The sequence below is a fragment of the Canis lupus genome, chromosome 36, assembly GCF_011100685.1.
Source record: "Canis lupus familiaris isolate Mischka breed German Shepherd chromosome 36, alternate assembly UU_Cfam_GSD_1.0, whole genome shotgun sequence".
Taxonomy (NCBI): domain Eukaryota; kingdom Metazoa; phylum Chordata; class Mammalia; order Carnivora; family Canidae; genus Canis; species Canis lupus.
This window is the reverse complement of record NC_049257.1, coordinates 28,588,682-28,605,649: the sequence shown is the minus strand read 5'-3', so window position 1 is coordinate 28,605,649 and position 16,968 is coordinate 28,588,682. Positions and strand designations below refer to the sequence as shown.

The window sequence follows — 16,968 nt, the reverse complement described above, 5'->3', positions numbered from 1 at the left end:
GGAACTATCACTGCAATCAAAATAACTTTTCTAATACCTTTATTTTTTTTCATCCACTGAGAAGTGTTTTATTATATGGATACATCACAATTTTTTATCTATTTACCTCTTGTTTGGGTTGTTTCCATTTTGGCCTCTCACAATAGATATTTATGAGCTTTCATGTACAAGTCATGTGTGGACATGTGTATTCATTTCTGTTGGGTAAATATCTAGTAGTGGAATGACTGGATCATACTGTATGTGTAACTTTTGTTTTCCAAAATGGCTATACCTTTTGCACACCATTCGTCAATGCATTAGAGTTTCAATTCTTACGCATCATTGTCAACATTTAGTAAGCAAATAAATAAAATAGTAAAGATCAAAGAAAAAGAAAAAAGAGAGAAAATAATGAAACTAACAGCTGACTTTTTTTAAAAGTTCAAAATAAGTGATATCCAGATTGACCAGGAAAAAAGAGAGGATACAAGTTTTCAGCATCAAGAAAATTAGAGATAATAGCACAACAAAAGTCTATAGATAGTACTAAAAATAATAATGAATAATATAAAAAAATGTATGGCAGTATGTTTAAAAATTTACATACAAAAGACAAATTCCTTGAGAAACACAAATTAATCTCATTCCTGAATAAATAGATGATATAAAGAACTACATATCTATTAAAGAAATTGAATGTATTCCTAAAAAAATGTCCAGAAAGAAAACTCCAGGCTCAAATGATTTAATTTCTCTTTTATATGCCAAATATGTGAGGAAGAAAACAAAAATTCCACACAGACTCTCCCAGAAAATTGAAGAGGAATGAACTCTTATCCCAAGTTATACTTTGAGATCAAGATCACTCTGATACTACGATCATTAAAAGACATTACAAGAAAAGAAAACCTCAGTCAACATCCTCCCATGAACAAAAATGCAAAAATTATAAATAAAATAAATTGAATTTAACAATATATGATAAAGATAGTGCATAATGAATGAGTAAGGTTAATCCTGAGAATGCAGGACTGGTTTAACATTTAACATTAAAAATAAGTCAAAATGATTAACAACATTAAAAGACAAAAAAATTGAGATGATCATCCCAAAGATGCAGAGAACACTGTATTCATATAAGAACAAATAGATAAATAAAACAGGAGACTGCCCACAAGTAGGTCTGTCTATCTACTTATCATTTATAAATGTTCACTTTATCTTTACAAAAATGCCAGTGAAACTGAATGATGTTGAAGCAATTGAACGTATACAAGATAAGCTTGAATAATCTTGTCTTCTCAGATAGCAAGGAAGCTATCAAAAATCATCAGAGTTATGTCACAAAGGGCTCAAGAGTCATCATCCTAAAGGGAGATCCCACTGGCTAAAGCTATCACAATTTCAGCATTAATACAATAACAGAATTATATTGAGACACACTGAATTTATTTAAATCTGTAAATTCATACTGACATAAAACAAAGCTAATTGCTCATTGTTGGAGGATGCTACTGAAACAATTTACTACTCTGAAAACTGATAAATGATGGTAAAATATTAAGCATTGAGTTGCTTTTCTCCACTATCCTGTACTACACCTAACCAAAGAGTAGTTAAGAGGAAGTTTATTTTATACAAGTATTCCAGTTAATCTATGAAGAATGAATGACAGAATTAAAATCCCAGTTTTGCAATCCCTAATTAATTCCTGGATCTAGGCCTTGAACATAAATGGCTGCTAACATTACAAAGAGAAAAAGGAGATATTCTACGCCTCCTGATGGAAGGACTCACCACCATCTAGGAATCAGTATTGTCGGAGAAATTGAACCTGCAAAATGGCAGCATAAGAAGACCCCGATTTCATCTCCTCCCTGGACACAGGAAATCTCCAGCTACATCTGGAACAACTCTTTCTGAAGAAGACCTGAAAGCTAGCCCAACAGTTCCTCCACGACAAAAGATAAAAGGCCACACATGGGTTGGGAGGAGAGGCAGAGGCATGCTCCACCCGACACCCCCCATCCCCTACTCCAGTGCAACAACCCGCAGGTGAGAGGGATTTCACAAATATGGAGCACATCCCTGAGTCTGAGCTCCCTACTAACCCTTGGGACCTGCACTAGATAGAGGAGCATCAGGAAAATTAGAGGTAACAGCACAACAGAAGTCTATAGGTAGTACTAAAAATAATAATGAACATTATAAAAAAAAAAAAAGTATGGTGATTGGCTTTAAAAATTAACATGGCGTATGTCCAGGAGATTCAAAGAGCATTAGGAACTTGAGACTCTGTTCTTAAAGGGCTTGTGCACAGACTGCTTACCCTGGGACCCAGCACAAAAGCAGCAGGCTGAAGAGCACTTAGACCATACAGGAAGGAGTTCCCCCAGCTATTCTTATGGCACCTGCTGGAAGGGCAGAGGTCTGTTCCAATTCTCTTCAGGGAAGGAGGTGCTGGTAACTGCCATTTTACGCTCTCCGACATTGCTAAGTGCTGGTAATGCCAGATGCCATTTTTTGTAGTCTCTTTACCCTGCTAGTGCCACTCCGGTGGCCCTGCCCCACGAAAGCCAGTGGTTGGGCTTGCCTGCCCCCATGCCACCCTGTGGCCCTGCCAAAGCTAGCAGTATGCACCGTTCACAGGAGGCACCCTTTGAATGCCTGTCTCCAGAGGCCAAGGGGTCCTGCATTTTGGGGCCCCTGGGACTGAAACAGTCAGAGAGACAGTTCTTGGTGGGATGCTGCACAGATAACAGATGAAACACACCCCCAATCTTCTTGTGACCATGCCCGTAAGACTGGGAGAGCTGTTTTGCCTCAAACATAGAAGCAGAGAATCAAGCAAAATGAGGAAATGAGGAAATGTGTTCCAAACGAAAGAATAAGAAAAGCCTCCAAAAACAAAACCTTTAATGAAACAGACATAAGTAATTTATCTGATAAAGAGGCCAAAGTAATAGTCATAAAGATGCTCATGGATCTTGAGAGAAAGATGGATGAACACAGAAGGATCAACAAAGAGAGGGAAAATATAAGAAAGTACCAAACATAAGCCATAGAGCTGAAGAATACAATAACTGAACTGAAGAAGACACTCGAGGGGTTCACAGCAGACTGGATGAACCAGAAGGAAGGGCTAGGGATCTAGAATACAGGGCAGCACCACTCACCCAGAGCAGAAAAAAAAAAAAGGATTTTTAAAAGATAGATTAAAAAAATTTATGGGTTGCTTAAGGGACCTGCTGAGACCCCGATTAGGCAAAAAAGAGAAACAAAAGGCATCAAAATTGGAAAAGAAGATGCAAAATTGTCACTATTTGTGAATAACATGATTTTATGTGTAGAAAAGGCATTATGCTAAGTGAAACAAGTCAGAGAAAGACAAATACAATATGATTTCACTTCATGTGTGGAATCTAAAAAATAAAACAAGTAAGCCCAAACCAAACTCACAGATGCAGAGAACAGATTAATCCTTGCCAGGGAGGGCAGGGTTGGGGGTGAGTGATTTAATATTTTGTTATGCTAAAGAATTGTTTGTGCCATGTGATAATGGTATTGTTACCCATTTAAAATATCTTTTAGTTACTATTTACATCTTGATGGGATGAGCTTTGGAACAACAAGGCAGCAGAGAAAGGTTGAGGACATTGACAAAATTATTCACGATTGGATGTCCAACTTGAATGATAGGCACATTAAAAACCAGGAACTGCTGGTTTTTATTTATGTTTGAAATGTTCCATAAGAAAAGCTAAAAAAAATAATTAACAACACTGGGAATATGTGCTCCAAATAAGACAAAAAATTAACATCAGCCATATTGAATTAAGAATTTCCATCATCAAAAGATAAAAAGAAAGAACAGAAAAAAAAATCACAAATTAGAAGTTATTTATTATACTATATTTATGTATATAATAGAAAAATGTCTAATATAGCTTTAAATATCTTCCAAATCCATAGGAAAAAAGAAAACCCAGTAGGAAAAATGGACAAGAGATATGAAAAGATAACTTCTTAGTAGAGGAAACATGACCCAGAACTCGTGTATCTAGACATACAACCCCTGGAGAATCTCTTGTCTATGAGTATGAGGAGATTTTATATATATATGAGTATTCATATATATATATAATATATATGAACATACATATATGAATGTTCAGTGCAATATTGTTCAAATAACAGATACTTGCATCAATAGGAAAACAGATGTATGTGTAAATTGTGGTATATTCACACAATGGGATAGGATCAGTAGTGAAATGAAATAAAATGTCAGGCAGCCCAGAGATAAAACTTCTGAAATATAATGCTGAGTGTAAAAAGCAAGTCACCTAAGACTGGGAAGAACAGCATATAAGTCACATTAAAATAGTTTAATGGTATCTGTGTTTATATATATGTGTAGTTTAAGGATATACATTCACATTGTAAGTATATTGAAAAAATGATGGTTATAGCAATCACCAGATTTAGATAGTGTTTCTTTCTGTGGGAGAAGGAAGCCTGCTTAAAAGAAATTTGGCAGAAGCTATGAACTTACAGCTTAAGGAAAGTCAGGGAAAATGGAGGGAGAAAAAGAAATCCATATCAAAATGTATCAGAATCAAGTTGCTAACAACTATTTAGCACCCCCCCCTCCCACATCTTAACAAGCAGAGAAAAATGTCACCTTACTTATAGAGCATCAACAACTCGATTACGGCTGATATCAGCACCAGGAAATACAATAAAATAAAATAACAGTTTTCAAGTTCTGGAAAAAAAAATGTCAACTTACACAATTCTATATCAAATGAAAACATTATCATTCAAGGAGAAAGGTAAAATAAAGACACTCTTAGATAAAAATGGAAATTAAGATGATTCAGTGCCAGAGAATCTGTTCTAAAAGAGATGCTAAAAGGAAGTTCTATAGATTGAAAAAAATGATATGGGAGAGAAACCTGGGATATCAGAAATTAAAGGGCTTTTGAAATGGTAACTATCTGAGTAATAGAATAAGCTAGTCTTCTACTTATTTAAAATAAAACTTATTACATTGTCCGAGTGGATGTTTGATGAATAGATGTAATATGTAGAACAACTATAACAAAGGGAAGGTGGGATAAGGGGTCATATATAGTGGTAAGCTTTCCATATTCCATTTAAAGGGTGAATATTTATTCATAGTTCATTGTGAAAAGCTAAGTACACTGTTATCTGGAACAGCCACTGGGGGAAAAAAAAATCTGTACAAAGGAAGCATAGTCATGGACATGGTTACGTGGGTGGCTGTCAGTTGAGCGTCCTACTCTTGATTTCAGCTCAGATTATGATCTCAGTGTCATGAGATCAAGCTCCACATTCAACTTATTAGGGAGTCAGCTTGGGGTTTCTCTCTGTCCCACTCCCTCTGCCCCTCCTCTATCTCGAGTACCCTCTCTCTCTAAAATAAATTAGTAAATCTTAAAAAAAAGTCATAGACAATTGAAAAACAAATTTTAAGAATGTCATGTATAATAGTACCAAAAAATGAAGTACTTATGTATAACACAACACATACAAGATCTCTATGCTGAAAACTATATAAACACTTGGGACAGAAATCAAGTATAACCCAAACAAACAGAAAGAGATACTATGTTCATGAATCGGAGGACCAAGATCTGTAAAGATTTCTTTTTTCCTCAAAATGATCTATAGATTGATTTAATGTACTTCATTTAAAAAAATCCCAGCATAATTTTTGCAGACAAGCTGATCACAAAATTTATATGCAAAATCAAATGAATTAAAAGTCCTTAAATTTTGAGGGAAAAAATAAAGGTAGTAGAATTATATTACCTGATTTTAAGAGAGTGAAAAGCTGCAATAATTAAGATGGGGCAATGCTGGCAAAGAGATAGACACATTAATTGATGACTGGAACAGAAAATGAAATGGTAAGTCAGACGGAGAGAAAATATTTTCAAACTGCAATCTGGAAAACACTTGTATTCAGAATATATAAGTAACTCCTTAAACTTGACAGTAAGAAAACTACCTGATAAAGGATGAGCAAAAAACCCCTCAACATATAACTGAACTGAGCAGGATTTACAAAAGGCAAACAGCATATGAAAAGATATTAACATCATTAGCCATTAAGGAAATGGAAACGGAAATCAGGATGAGTCACCACTACACCTACTAGAGAGACTAAAATTAAAAAATTGCTGATAATACTAATGGTTGCAAGACTGCATAGCAAATGGATCTCTCCTACGCTACTGATAGGAATGCAAAACAGTGTAGGCATTCGGGAAAGCAGTTGGGCAGCTCTTCACAAACTTAAGCATACGTTCACCATCCGACTCCACGATCCCTTGTTTACACAAAAATCTGACTTGTAAACACTTCTGATTTTTTCTATTCATAATCACCAAACCTGGAAACAACCAAAATGTCCTTCAACTGATGAATGTACACAAAAATTCTGGTGCATATATACTATCGAATACTAGTAGTAAATGATCAGTAAATGATCAATACCTGCAATAACTTGAATAAATTCTGAACGCCGAGTGAAAGAAGACGTTATCACAACGTCAAATACTATAGGATTCTATTTATAAGACATGCTCTAAGGGAAAAAGCACTAGAGTGATGAAGAACGATCAGTGGTTACCTAGGGTTAGTAATGGGAGGGAGCAAGGTATGACAGGAAAAGGAAAGTTTTGGAATGGTGTGATTGTATGAATCCTGTGTGACTGTGGTAGAGATCACACAAATCCATACATGTGATTGGATGCAATTATACGAAAAAAAAAATTCCATTTTGCCTGAGGTGATTTAAAATCAAGGTAAACATGTCAGGACTTTTTTCGAGGACATAAGAAAATACAGACACAAGATCAGAAGCAAGGAATAGAGTTCAGGGCTCACAACTCTGATTGGGGAGCTGCCAACCACAAAACACAGGGCAAATTGGCCATAGAACTATATAAAAGCTGTGATACTCTACAGAGTTCATACTCAGGGTTCATTGATGGAAAGTAAGTTTATATTGTCTATACTTAGTAGAGGTGGGCTGGTGTTGTCCTAATTTTGTACATGGTAATAATAACTTTGGTGCCAAAAAAAAAAAAAGTCTTTAAGCTTTAAAAATAGGACCCATGAAACTTAGAGTTGAATTAAGTCTACCTCATGGTCCTAAGAGTGGAAGACAGCCTCCGCTAAGGCACCCTGTGGCTCCCCAGGTTTCTAATTCTTGATTAAGACTAATCAAATCACATTATCAGGGAGGAAAGATTTTGGACCTTTTTTTGTTTGTTTTAGATTTGAACTGATAAAGCCAAAGGAATTTTAACTCTTTACGCTTTACTTTTTCCCTGGAAATTTGATAATTCAGATTGTTCAATTTTGAATAATCTCACACTTTTGATAGTGTATTATTTGGAGGAGTTTAATGCTGTCATTTGGGTTCCTGGTTTAGTCCAGTGAGCTGTAAGAGACAACATCAAGTAATATAGTATGAGTAGAGTTCACAGTGGCTTTGGAGTTCATTTCTGACCTATTTCAGAGTTTTCTAAAATCATTTTGAACATTATTAAAACTATTTTGCAGTTTGTTAGGTGTGTGTGTATATGTGTATACCCCACTTATTTAACATCAGTAGACTGTACATTTGATTTTTCTAAAACAAGGACATAATGTTAGGGTTAGAACACTAAATCAGTATAGAGATCAAATTCTGAAACCCATAGAGGTTGTGTCATTGTTGGTAGGGATCACTCTTCCTCAGTCACTTGACAACAGAAAACAGAAGATTCAAGCATTTAAAGCATCTAAGCAAACAGTGCTATCCAAACTCAGTCTTTCCCAAAATTATTACTTAGTATTTCTTATCAAAATATTCAATTACCATTTACTGCTTTATTTGCTCTCTGGTCACCAACAGGGTAAACTAAGTTCATGTTGTCATAAATCTTCTTTTTCTTCTTTAGAGAATACGCTTAAAGAAATGTAATAAGATATTTATTTTTAATGATAGTGATGATGAATTCTCAAGATAGACTATTTTTTTTCATCCCCAAGAAGAAGTGAGCCTTATGCTAATTTGTATGTGGGATGGGGTGTGGTATTAGAGGAGCCAGAGAGATATGACATGGGAAGACACTCTTGAAATATTATCACTTTGGGTTAAGAGATACACTTGGAAGGATGGAATTTTCTTCTGGTGGAGAGAAAAGCTACATGCAGACCCCCGTACCATGTCATTTCCCATCTGTGGAGATGCATACCAACCAAGGTAGCTACTGGCTGGAGACCTGTCAGCCCCCAGTGAGTGTTGCACTTCCTGGATGTGCCCCCCAGCCTGGCACAAGCAACTGTATGCATATTCCTCCTTTGTGATAGACCCAGTTGTAGTTCCTGTTTCTGACTGTTTAAGGAGGGCAAAGTCTCCTCACATCAAGTGCACTCAGTGGGTTTTCATTAGAGATGTGATGTGAGAGTGATCTGTCTCCCCACTGAAGCAAATTCACCTCGTATTCCCTTCCCCTCTCGTTCTCCGTCCCTCTGGAAACTGTCTACTTAGTGGAAGATGACAATGTTACTCAGAATGGTAATTCAATTTCATTTGCAAAGTAGATAGTCTTGTCACCTTGACAACATAAGTTCATTAACATCTTCAAAAAAGGGGTTTTAAGGTAACCAATGTCTAAAATGTCTAGTTGAACCTCTCTTCCTAGTAAATGGGAAAGTTAACAGTTGAAGATGTAGGGATACATATTGTTGCTAAAGTGATTTCTTTTCTCTCTATTTTTTGTTTAAGATTTATATATTTGACAGAGGGAGAGGGTGAGCGAATCTGGGGCAGACTCTACACTGAGCCCAGAGCCTGACTCAAGGTTCGATCACACAACTGGGAGATCATGACCTGAGCTGAAACCAAGAGTCAGCTGCTTAACTAACTGGGCCACCCAGGTGCCCCTAAGGTGGTTTCTTTCCCAAAACATGAGATTGTTGTCATTATTTCAATGAGCTGAATAGATTGAATTAGTCCATTTAGCAAATACACACACACATACACACACACATACACTCACGTAGCCGTACTATTCTGTGAACACAAAAGTGGGAGTTAGACTATTACAGGTGATTAAGACAGTGGGAAGTATGTAATAAGTGTATTGAGAATGATACAAAGTACTATAAAGGGTTCAAAGGAGAAGAATCTTCCAATAAGGATTATTATTAAGAAAGACTTTGTGGAGTGTCCTTGATAGCTGAGCTAAAGGAATTGTGGGATTGGGATAGATGGACGATGAACACATCGCTGCAGGCTGAGAAAACTTGATGAAGAGAGGCACAGAAGTCAGAGAAGTTACTTGTGTTTTAGGAATGGTCCATAGTCTCATTTGATTGGACAATGAAATAAATTGAGTGCTTACATTGGGCCAGAGCTTTTGAGATCTTTATGAGAATTTAGGAGTATTATTTTTGTTTTCAGATGATGAAACTGTAGCTCAGAGAGGTTATTTGGCCAGGCTATTTACATGGCTAGATGATGATAAAGCAGGGCTTGGACTTCAGCAGTTTGTCTCCAGAGCCCATGCACATCACTCCGAAATCATAGCTGCCTTCCTCAAGGAGGTGGTATGAAGTTAAGTTTAGAAGTTAGATTTGAGTTGGGCTAAAGGTGATGGTCAATGGTTGCCTCAAAAGTCTGAGCTTCATTTAAGAGGTATTGGGGATCTTTACATTTGGGGGCCTGAAGAAAGCCTCAGAACAGATTTAAAGTGTAATTAGTAGTAGCGTGAAAAATGGATTTGAAGTAGGTAGGAAAAACAGCCAATGGAGACTAGTTAGCAATCTACTAGAGTGATGCAAGGATGCAATCTACTCTCACCTGGAAACAGGATTGATGGGAGAGAGAGAGGATTGATGAGATGGAAGATGATCTTATTCTTTCCTGATACTACATAGTCATGATAATTAAAGCAAGTCTACATTTTTGCATTCTAACAACGAAATTGTAATTAATAACTTCAATGAATTCAATCTAATACTCATTATTTTTTCTAATGTTATAAATAAAAGAAAGCTGGTAGAGATTGGGCATAGTAGAGTCGTGACTTGATGTCCCTCCTTTTTCATTTCCACCTTTTTTCCTTTCCTTACTTTCCCTTCTTCTCTACCTCCTCCCATCCTTATTCCCCAACTTCCTTCCTCCCTCTCCCCCTTTCTTCTGGCACTGTCCTTTCTGACTGGCAACCCGGTACATTACTATGTTGGTATATGATAGCAATCGTACACACAAGTTTTTAAAGTTTCAGTAACAAAACACATTAGTTTTAGCATAGGGAAGTTGGTTAGAACTGCAGTATATGCAAGCTTGTCTACTGAACCACTTGGTAAGATTACTTTACTTGGTTTTAATTTTTACAACAACAGAACACAAAAGTTTTATGTGTTTATAGTTCAACTTGAACTATAATAAATGCCTAAAACTGTGCCTAGCACTAAGCAGATAGCAATTGTAAGCAAACAGAATTTTACAAAAGGATTTTTACATCAATATATAAATAATCAATATATATATGTAAGCGTTTCTACATAGCTCCATTAGCTTTTAATATCTCACGTTCACAGTATCTTCCATCTTGTCCTCTATAATGAAACGTGTCGTTCCTCATATCTTCTCCTTTAAAGCCATTTTCTTGCATTTTTTGTAAATGGTAAGCCATTTTTTTCTCTATAAGGGCCTGTTTCTAAAATATTAAAAATATATATATGTTAACATCAGCTTAAAAATGAAAGACAAATATTTAAATATGAGCATGTATTGGAAATCAGTAGTCACTCCTGTCTTGTGACTTGTAAGGTCACATGGTACAAATTTAGGAGTGCAGTAAGGGGTCAGTTTCCATCTGTGATCAAACATGAGCGCTTAGATACAATGACCTCACTGCACACACTGGTCCAGTTACAAATGAGGTGGCATCTCTTAATCAGAGCTAGCTATCCTGGAGAGCTTAGGCAATTTAGAAATCACCTTCAACAGGAGGATTTCTGAAAGACTAAACCAGTATCACCCAGGCCTACCAGAGATACATGTTATATATGAAACGGGACTTCCTTTTGAGAATCTCCGGGTAATGTTGACCCTAGATGTACCAGAAAGGAAATAACTGCACAGAGAAAGAACCATAGAAATCTGCAAAGGATTCCCTAGAGGATTCAGCAATAGAATGGGTCAGTACAAGTGTGTGAGGAGACTAACCAAAGCCGCAGGAAGGACAGTACTAAAGGATGAGAGAGAACAGTGCTTGGCATCTATCTATCATGCCTGTTTTCACCATCCACCTTGGAGGAGGTTCCTAAGCCATGGATTGTGTAGAGTACTAAAATGGGTCTTGCTTCAGTTGCGGGGAGTGACTAGCCTCAGATTAAACATGGCTCTGGCCTCATCTAACAAATCTTAAAAACCAAAACCTATAGCAATCAAGCTGTTTCCAAAGAAATTATCTACATTCAAGAAAAAAGCTAAAGGATATAAGAATCTGAAAACATTCAGCACCCAAAAAGTAAAATTCATAATATCTGGTATCCAATCAAAGAGTGCCAAGCATACAAAAAGCAGAGAAATAGGACTCATAAAACGAATGAATCAGTCAACCATAATGACACAAATGTTAGAATTAAAGATAAGAATCTTAAAACATAATTGTATTCCATATATTTATAAGGTAAATAAAAGACTGAAGATATAAAAAGGATCAGAATCAATTTTTTAAATGTATGAGTAATATGAGATATGCATTAATAATAGAATAGACATTGCAGAAGGAGAGATTAATGCACATTCAGGAAAAGAAACCATCCAAAAGGAAACCAGAGAAAAAAGTTACAAAATAAAAAGAAGGTGTGGAACAACATCAAGCATCCTAATATGCCTGTAGAGAGGAGAGAGGTGGCAAAGGAAATGCTTGATAATAATGTTCATTATCACCTTTTCTATCCGATATTATAACACAGGTTATAGTCAGTGCAATCAAGCAAGAAAATGAAAAATGCATCCACATCTAAAGAGGGGAAATAAAACGACCTTTATTGGTAGATACCATAATCATTAATCACTGGCATCTAGAAATAAATTACAAGTGATAATAAGCGATTTTGTCAATGCGAAATACAAGATGGATATAAAAAATTCCTTTTCTATAGACGAATATCAAATAACCAGAATTTGAAATTAAAAATACCAATTATAATAACTTACAAATTATGAAATACCTAGGGATGAATCTATCGAAAGATGTGTAAGACCAATTAACTGCAAAAATTAAGGAAACCTAAAGAAATTTGGTTCATGAGTTGGAAGACTCCGTATAATCAGAGATCAGTTGTGCCCACATTGACCTATAGAATCAACGCAATTCTCAACAAAGTCTTGGCAGAATTTCTTTGTAGAAATTGAAATGCTTATTCTAAAATTTATATTGAAATGCAAAGGGCTTAAATTAGCCAACACGACTTTAAAATAGAAGAACAGACTTAGAAAGTTAACACTACTGATTTAAAAAAAAAAAACATTAAAGGTACAATAATCAAGACAGTATAATTGACAAAGAGGTCAAAGAGCAGAAAAGAGTCAAAAATCAGTCTGTACAACTGATTTTTTGACAAAGATGCAAAAGCAAACTCTTTGAAAGATTTCGCTAACTGTAACTTAAGCACATACTTTGGAGTAAAAAATGTCAATGGAAGAAAAATATTAAGATATTAAGAAGTTATAGCAGAGGACTGAAAATCTGTTTTTATTAAAACAAAATTCAAAAGAAAACAATTTAGAATGACTCCATTGGAAATATCTAAAATTCAAATAGCTCCGCCAATAACCTGGCTCCAGCAGCCAGTGGAGTTCCCAAGCCTACCATCAGGTCATGTCTAATGGGCCCTCCCAGAGCCAGAACTTCTCCCAATGCACTAGTTGTCACTAAAATTGGCCAGGACTCACTGAATACTAATTGCTATCAGGCAAAAAGAGGAGACCTGGGGCATTCTGTTGCTCTCCAAAAAAACAAAAAATAAAAAAATAAAAATAAAAAAGGCAACTTGGAGAGAATGCCACTGAATAAAAAGGGGTGAATATTGGAAAATAATAATTATGGTAAAGTGGAGCAAGCTGAGCTAAGCATACCAGCCCTGACAATACTAACAGGTACATGTGACAAAAGTAGAATAAAAGCTTATCATACATATTTATATTTATAATATTAAAATAATTTCTACATAGTAGTATATATCAATATAACCAAATTACATCTATCTTACACTACATATCTAGGTTTGTCAACAATAAGCTACCTAAATTATTTGGAATTGTTGACAAGCATTAAATGACAAGGAAGGTTGTCAATGTTATTTTATGAAATGAAAAAGCAATCTATAAAATACCCTGAAAGACATAATAACATGAATTTATTTATTGTGATAGATATTTTCTTTTTTTTTTTTGTAATAGATTTTCATAGGAACATTGTAAAATGTGCGTGTGTATGATAGGGTGGGATTACAAATGAGTTTTCTTTCTCTTTATACCAATTTATATTCTCACAAAATATTATGTGTCATTTAAAATTAAAAAGTTACTCTAAAAAATTAGCTGGTGGGGAAATATTGAGAACTTGTGTTCCGAGAAATTCTGAGTGTAGGAAAAATCATTATCATTTTTCTTCTAGAGGAATTCCAAGTATTAGTTTACGGTGGGAGATAAAGCCAAAAGCAGTCGCATCAAAGAGTGGGGCAGGACTTTTTAGATTATTGTCGGAATATAATCTAGGCAAAATATAGTGAACTCCACAACCTTCCGTTCTGTACCATGCATATCACTCGGGGTAACTGGTCCACTGTTATGTCACAGAGTGGACTCCCAAATATCAAAATTGGCAAACGCTTCTCGTCAAACAGCCCCAGTGAGAGGTGGGGCTCAGCCTACCTTCCTGTCACTCTCTTCTCTGCTTCTACGCCGTTGTTCCTCTATCCTGGCTTCTCTTCTAACGTCTTCTCCGATCCTGGTCAGGAGTAGCATCTCCTTTGTCTTCCATTCCTAGAAAGCACGGTGTTACTGTACTCAGTACACGTTCACAATAAACCTTTGTATTCTGTCCACAGCACCAGGCATATTAGCACAAGGCAGGGGCCCAGTAGAAATCAGGTCAAGTGTAATTAAAGCCATACGTTGGGTTTGGGATGGCCTTATTCCTACCCACTCCTACTAGGAATGCACGTGTGGTTATGTTTAAATAAAGCTAACTTTTAAAATTTTTCTACCCCACAATGCGGATGTTAGGGGGTTAAATAGTGTCTAGCCACTTTCACCATCATCTCCTTAAAAGCAGATATTGGCTTATGTATATAGTTTGTGGTGTCAGCCTCATTATTTTAGGTAACAACTTGCACACTATAGGGGTGAAAAGAAGAGTAATGCGGATAAATGATTCAGACCTGAGATGACTTCAAGAAGTATGATGCACAGCTAAATTTCTTACAAATGAAACAACTGTATGCAATTTTCCTCTAAATATTTTCAATTTGTCATCTCACCTCTTCAATTTTTCTGCGAAGGCTAAGTTTTCTTCGGGTGTATTCTCGCTGTCGTCTTTCTTCTCTGTCCATCTGGAGTAGGCGTTGCTCTTCTGCTGTGCGCTCAAGTTGTTCTAATTCCCTACTTATCATATCCAAATATCTAAGTAAAAGTGCAAATACAAGTCAAGGTGCGTCCCTTATGATGGCATCATCTCCCTTGATATTCCCAAACCACCTTCTTGCTAGCTTTGTATTTCTTAAACTACAGGAATTTTACAGTTTTTCTATGAGCTCTGCTCATGGACCTTTAAGCCAGCCTGGCCCACCAACTCATCATACGTTACTCCTTATACGAATCTCTCTACTATATAAGGACCTGTTATGGCATAGCTAATGGTAAACTGTGGAGTAAATTGATTGAAAAGATTTTGCGCAGTAAGTTTACATGACTTTGGTTTGGAAAGAAAGCTCAAACAACTGCAACACTGGCTTTGATTCTGGGAAAACGAGCAAAGCAGATCTGGAATTCCTAAGAAAACGATGTATACCGGCTCCCTTGTAATTTACAAGGCCTCAAACAAATCTTCCATCTATTGTCGGGGTCTCTGGTATGTCAGTGTGTTTTGCGGAACTACCATGAAACGAAACTATGGAAATAAGAAGTCAGGTACTGCAGCCCGATCTCTCACTTTAATGGAGGAGGAGGAAAAAGACCTATAAAATCCCTTCACTTCCTAACAAATGGTCTTGATCACAGGATGGTAATGACTGAACGTTAGTAGGTAACATCCGAAGAACTTAGAAAGTTTAGAGACAACGCGTATTTATATTGGCATTAGATAAAGTTTCCTTTTTTGACTTTTCACTAACTTCCTCAGACTTCATACCATCAGTCCTTCAAGATGATCAGAAGAAGCTACTGTGAGAGCTACTGTGCTTAAGGATACTTTCCCTCTATCTCCTCCAATGGGAAGGGCTTTGGATCTGATTTTGTTCTTCAGTTGCCAGCTTAGATTACCTTGTGGACTCCCAGTAACCCTGTCTTCCCTAGTGGAAATTTCTCTTTATAACCTTGCTGCCATAATTTCCCAATCCCTGTACCTCTTGGTCTCCTTTCTTCTTCTTCATTGTAAGGACCACAGTGGTGTTAAACAGTGTCTAGTTCTCTATAAAAAAAAAAAAAAATCCTACCTTCACTTCTTTCTAGTATCTTCCTACGTATTTGGGTCCACAATATTTAAGTAAAATATGCATTAACTTCAGTCTTACCTGTGCCTTATTAATTGTTCCTGGTCCTTCATAGATTGGGTGCCTTCCTGTAACAACCAGTTTTGGAACTGTGCAACATCAGAACGTCCAGGTATTTGATTGTTTTCATGTAGTCTATTTACTTGCTTTGCAAGCATTTCCTATATAAAAAAAAGTGTGTATCATATATACATAGAGGTATGTAAATGGAGGTATGTATATATAAAACCTTTTTTTTCACATCCTCCAGAAATAAAACTGTCCTATTATATGCTTAGTAAAATTCCTGTACTTTGTGAATAGCTCATTCTGTTTAACTGCATTTAAAGCTATTATAGACAAGGACAACTGACCCAAAATAGAGTTGTCTTTCGCTGAAAATAAGTGATAAATATTTCATCTTATTTTTCTATCTTTTCTTTAAAAATCAAATGAAAATAAGGAAAGAGGGGAGGAGACGCTCTAGGGACAAGGGTGAAACTGGGGAAAATATAGAACAATTAATAGTGTAAGGAAGTCATTATCATTTCTCTACAATTCTCTTTTGTTTTAAGATTTATTTATTTATCTTAGAGGGACAGAGAGTGGGAGCACATGAGTCGGGGGAAAGGATGAGGGAGAGAATTCTCAAGCAGACTCTTGGCTGAGTGTGGAGCCCGACATGGGGCACCATCCCGTGACCCATGAGATCATGACCCTGAGCTGAAACCAAGAGTCAGTCACTCCACTGACTGAACCACCCGGGTGCCCGTCTACAACTCTCTTAACCTTTGAACATAAATTTATAAATGTATACACACATCTCTCATTTTTATCCAACTCTCTTGACCCCAAAGCCTGCATGTGTTCACACACTCTCACACAAACTTTGAGTCAAAAATTGAAAGGAAGTCACTATCCACACCCACTCTACACCAAATCATTCCACTTCACAACATTTTTATTGAACAAACACAGCCGCATGTGTGGGTACACGTACACAGTGTGCATGTTCTTCTAGTCACTTATAGGACATAGTCACTAGTCATACTCCTTCTCTTGTTACTCAAGCCGAAGAATCTTGCTGCCACAAAAGACTCTTCCTATTGCTCCTAGCTCAGGTAGGAATGACATATCTAAGTAGTAATTTAATTGCTAAATTATGAAAGCTCCCATTGGCATATTAATAGA

General features: G+C 36.3%; 1 protein-coding gene across 4 annotated transcripts in view; it reads right to left on the bottom strand.

Annotated features, from left to right (window-relative positions):
* FSIP2 (fibrous sheath interacting protein 2) overlaps window positions 1-16,968 on the bottom strand; it is a 74,854-nt gene that overhangs the window by 52,289 nt on the left and 5,597 nt on the right. For 3 of the 4 annotated variants that reach the window (XM_038585055.1, XM_038585059.1, XM_038585057.1), the window contains 5 exons: window positions 15,820-15,959; window positions 14,569-14,710; window positions 13,961-14,071; window positions 10,604-10,730; window positions 7,880-7,969 (listed from right to left, as the gene is read on the bottom strand). In XM_038585055.1, the coding sequence (XP_038440983.1) occupies window positions 7,880-7,969; window positions 10,604-10,730; window positions 13,961-14,071; window positions 14,569-14,710; window positions 15,820-15,959 (610 nt within the window). The remainder of the gene's footprint in view (window positions 1-7,879; window positions 7,970-10,603; window positions 10,731-13,960; window positions 14,072-14,568; window positions 14,711-15,819; window positions 15,960-16,968) is intronic. The other variant, XM_038585056.1, reaches the window with a different exon arrangement.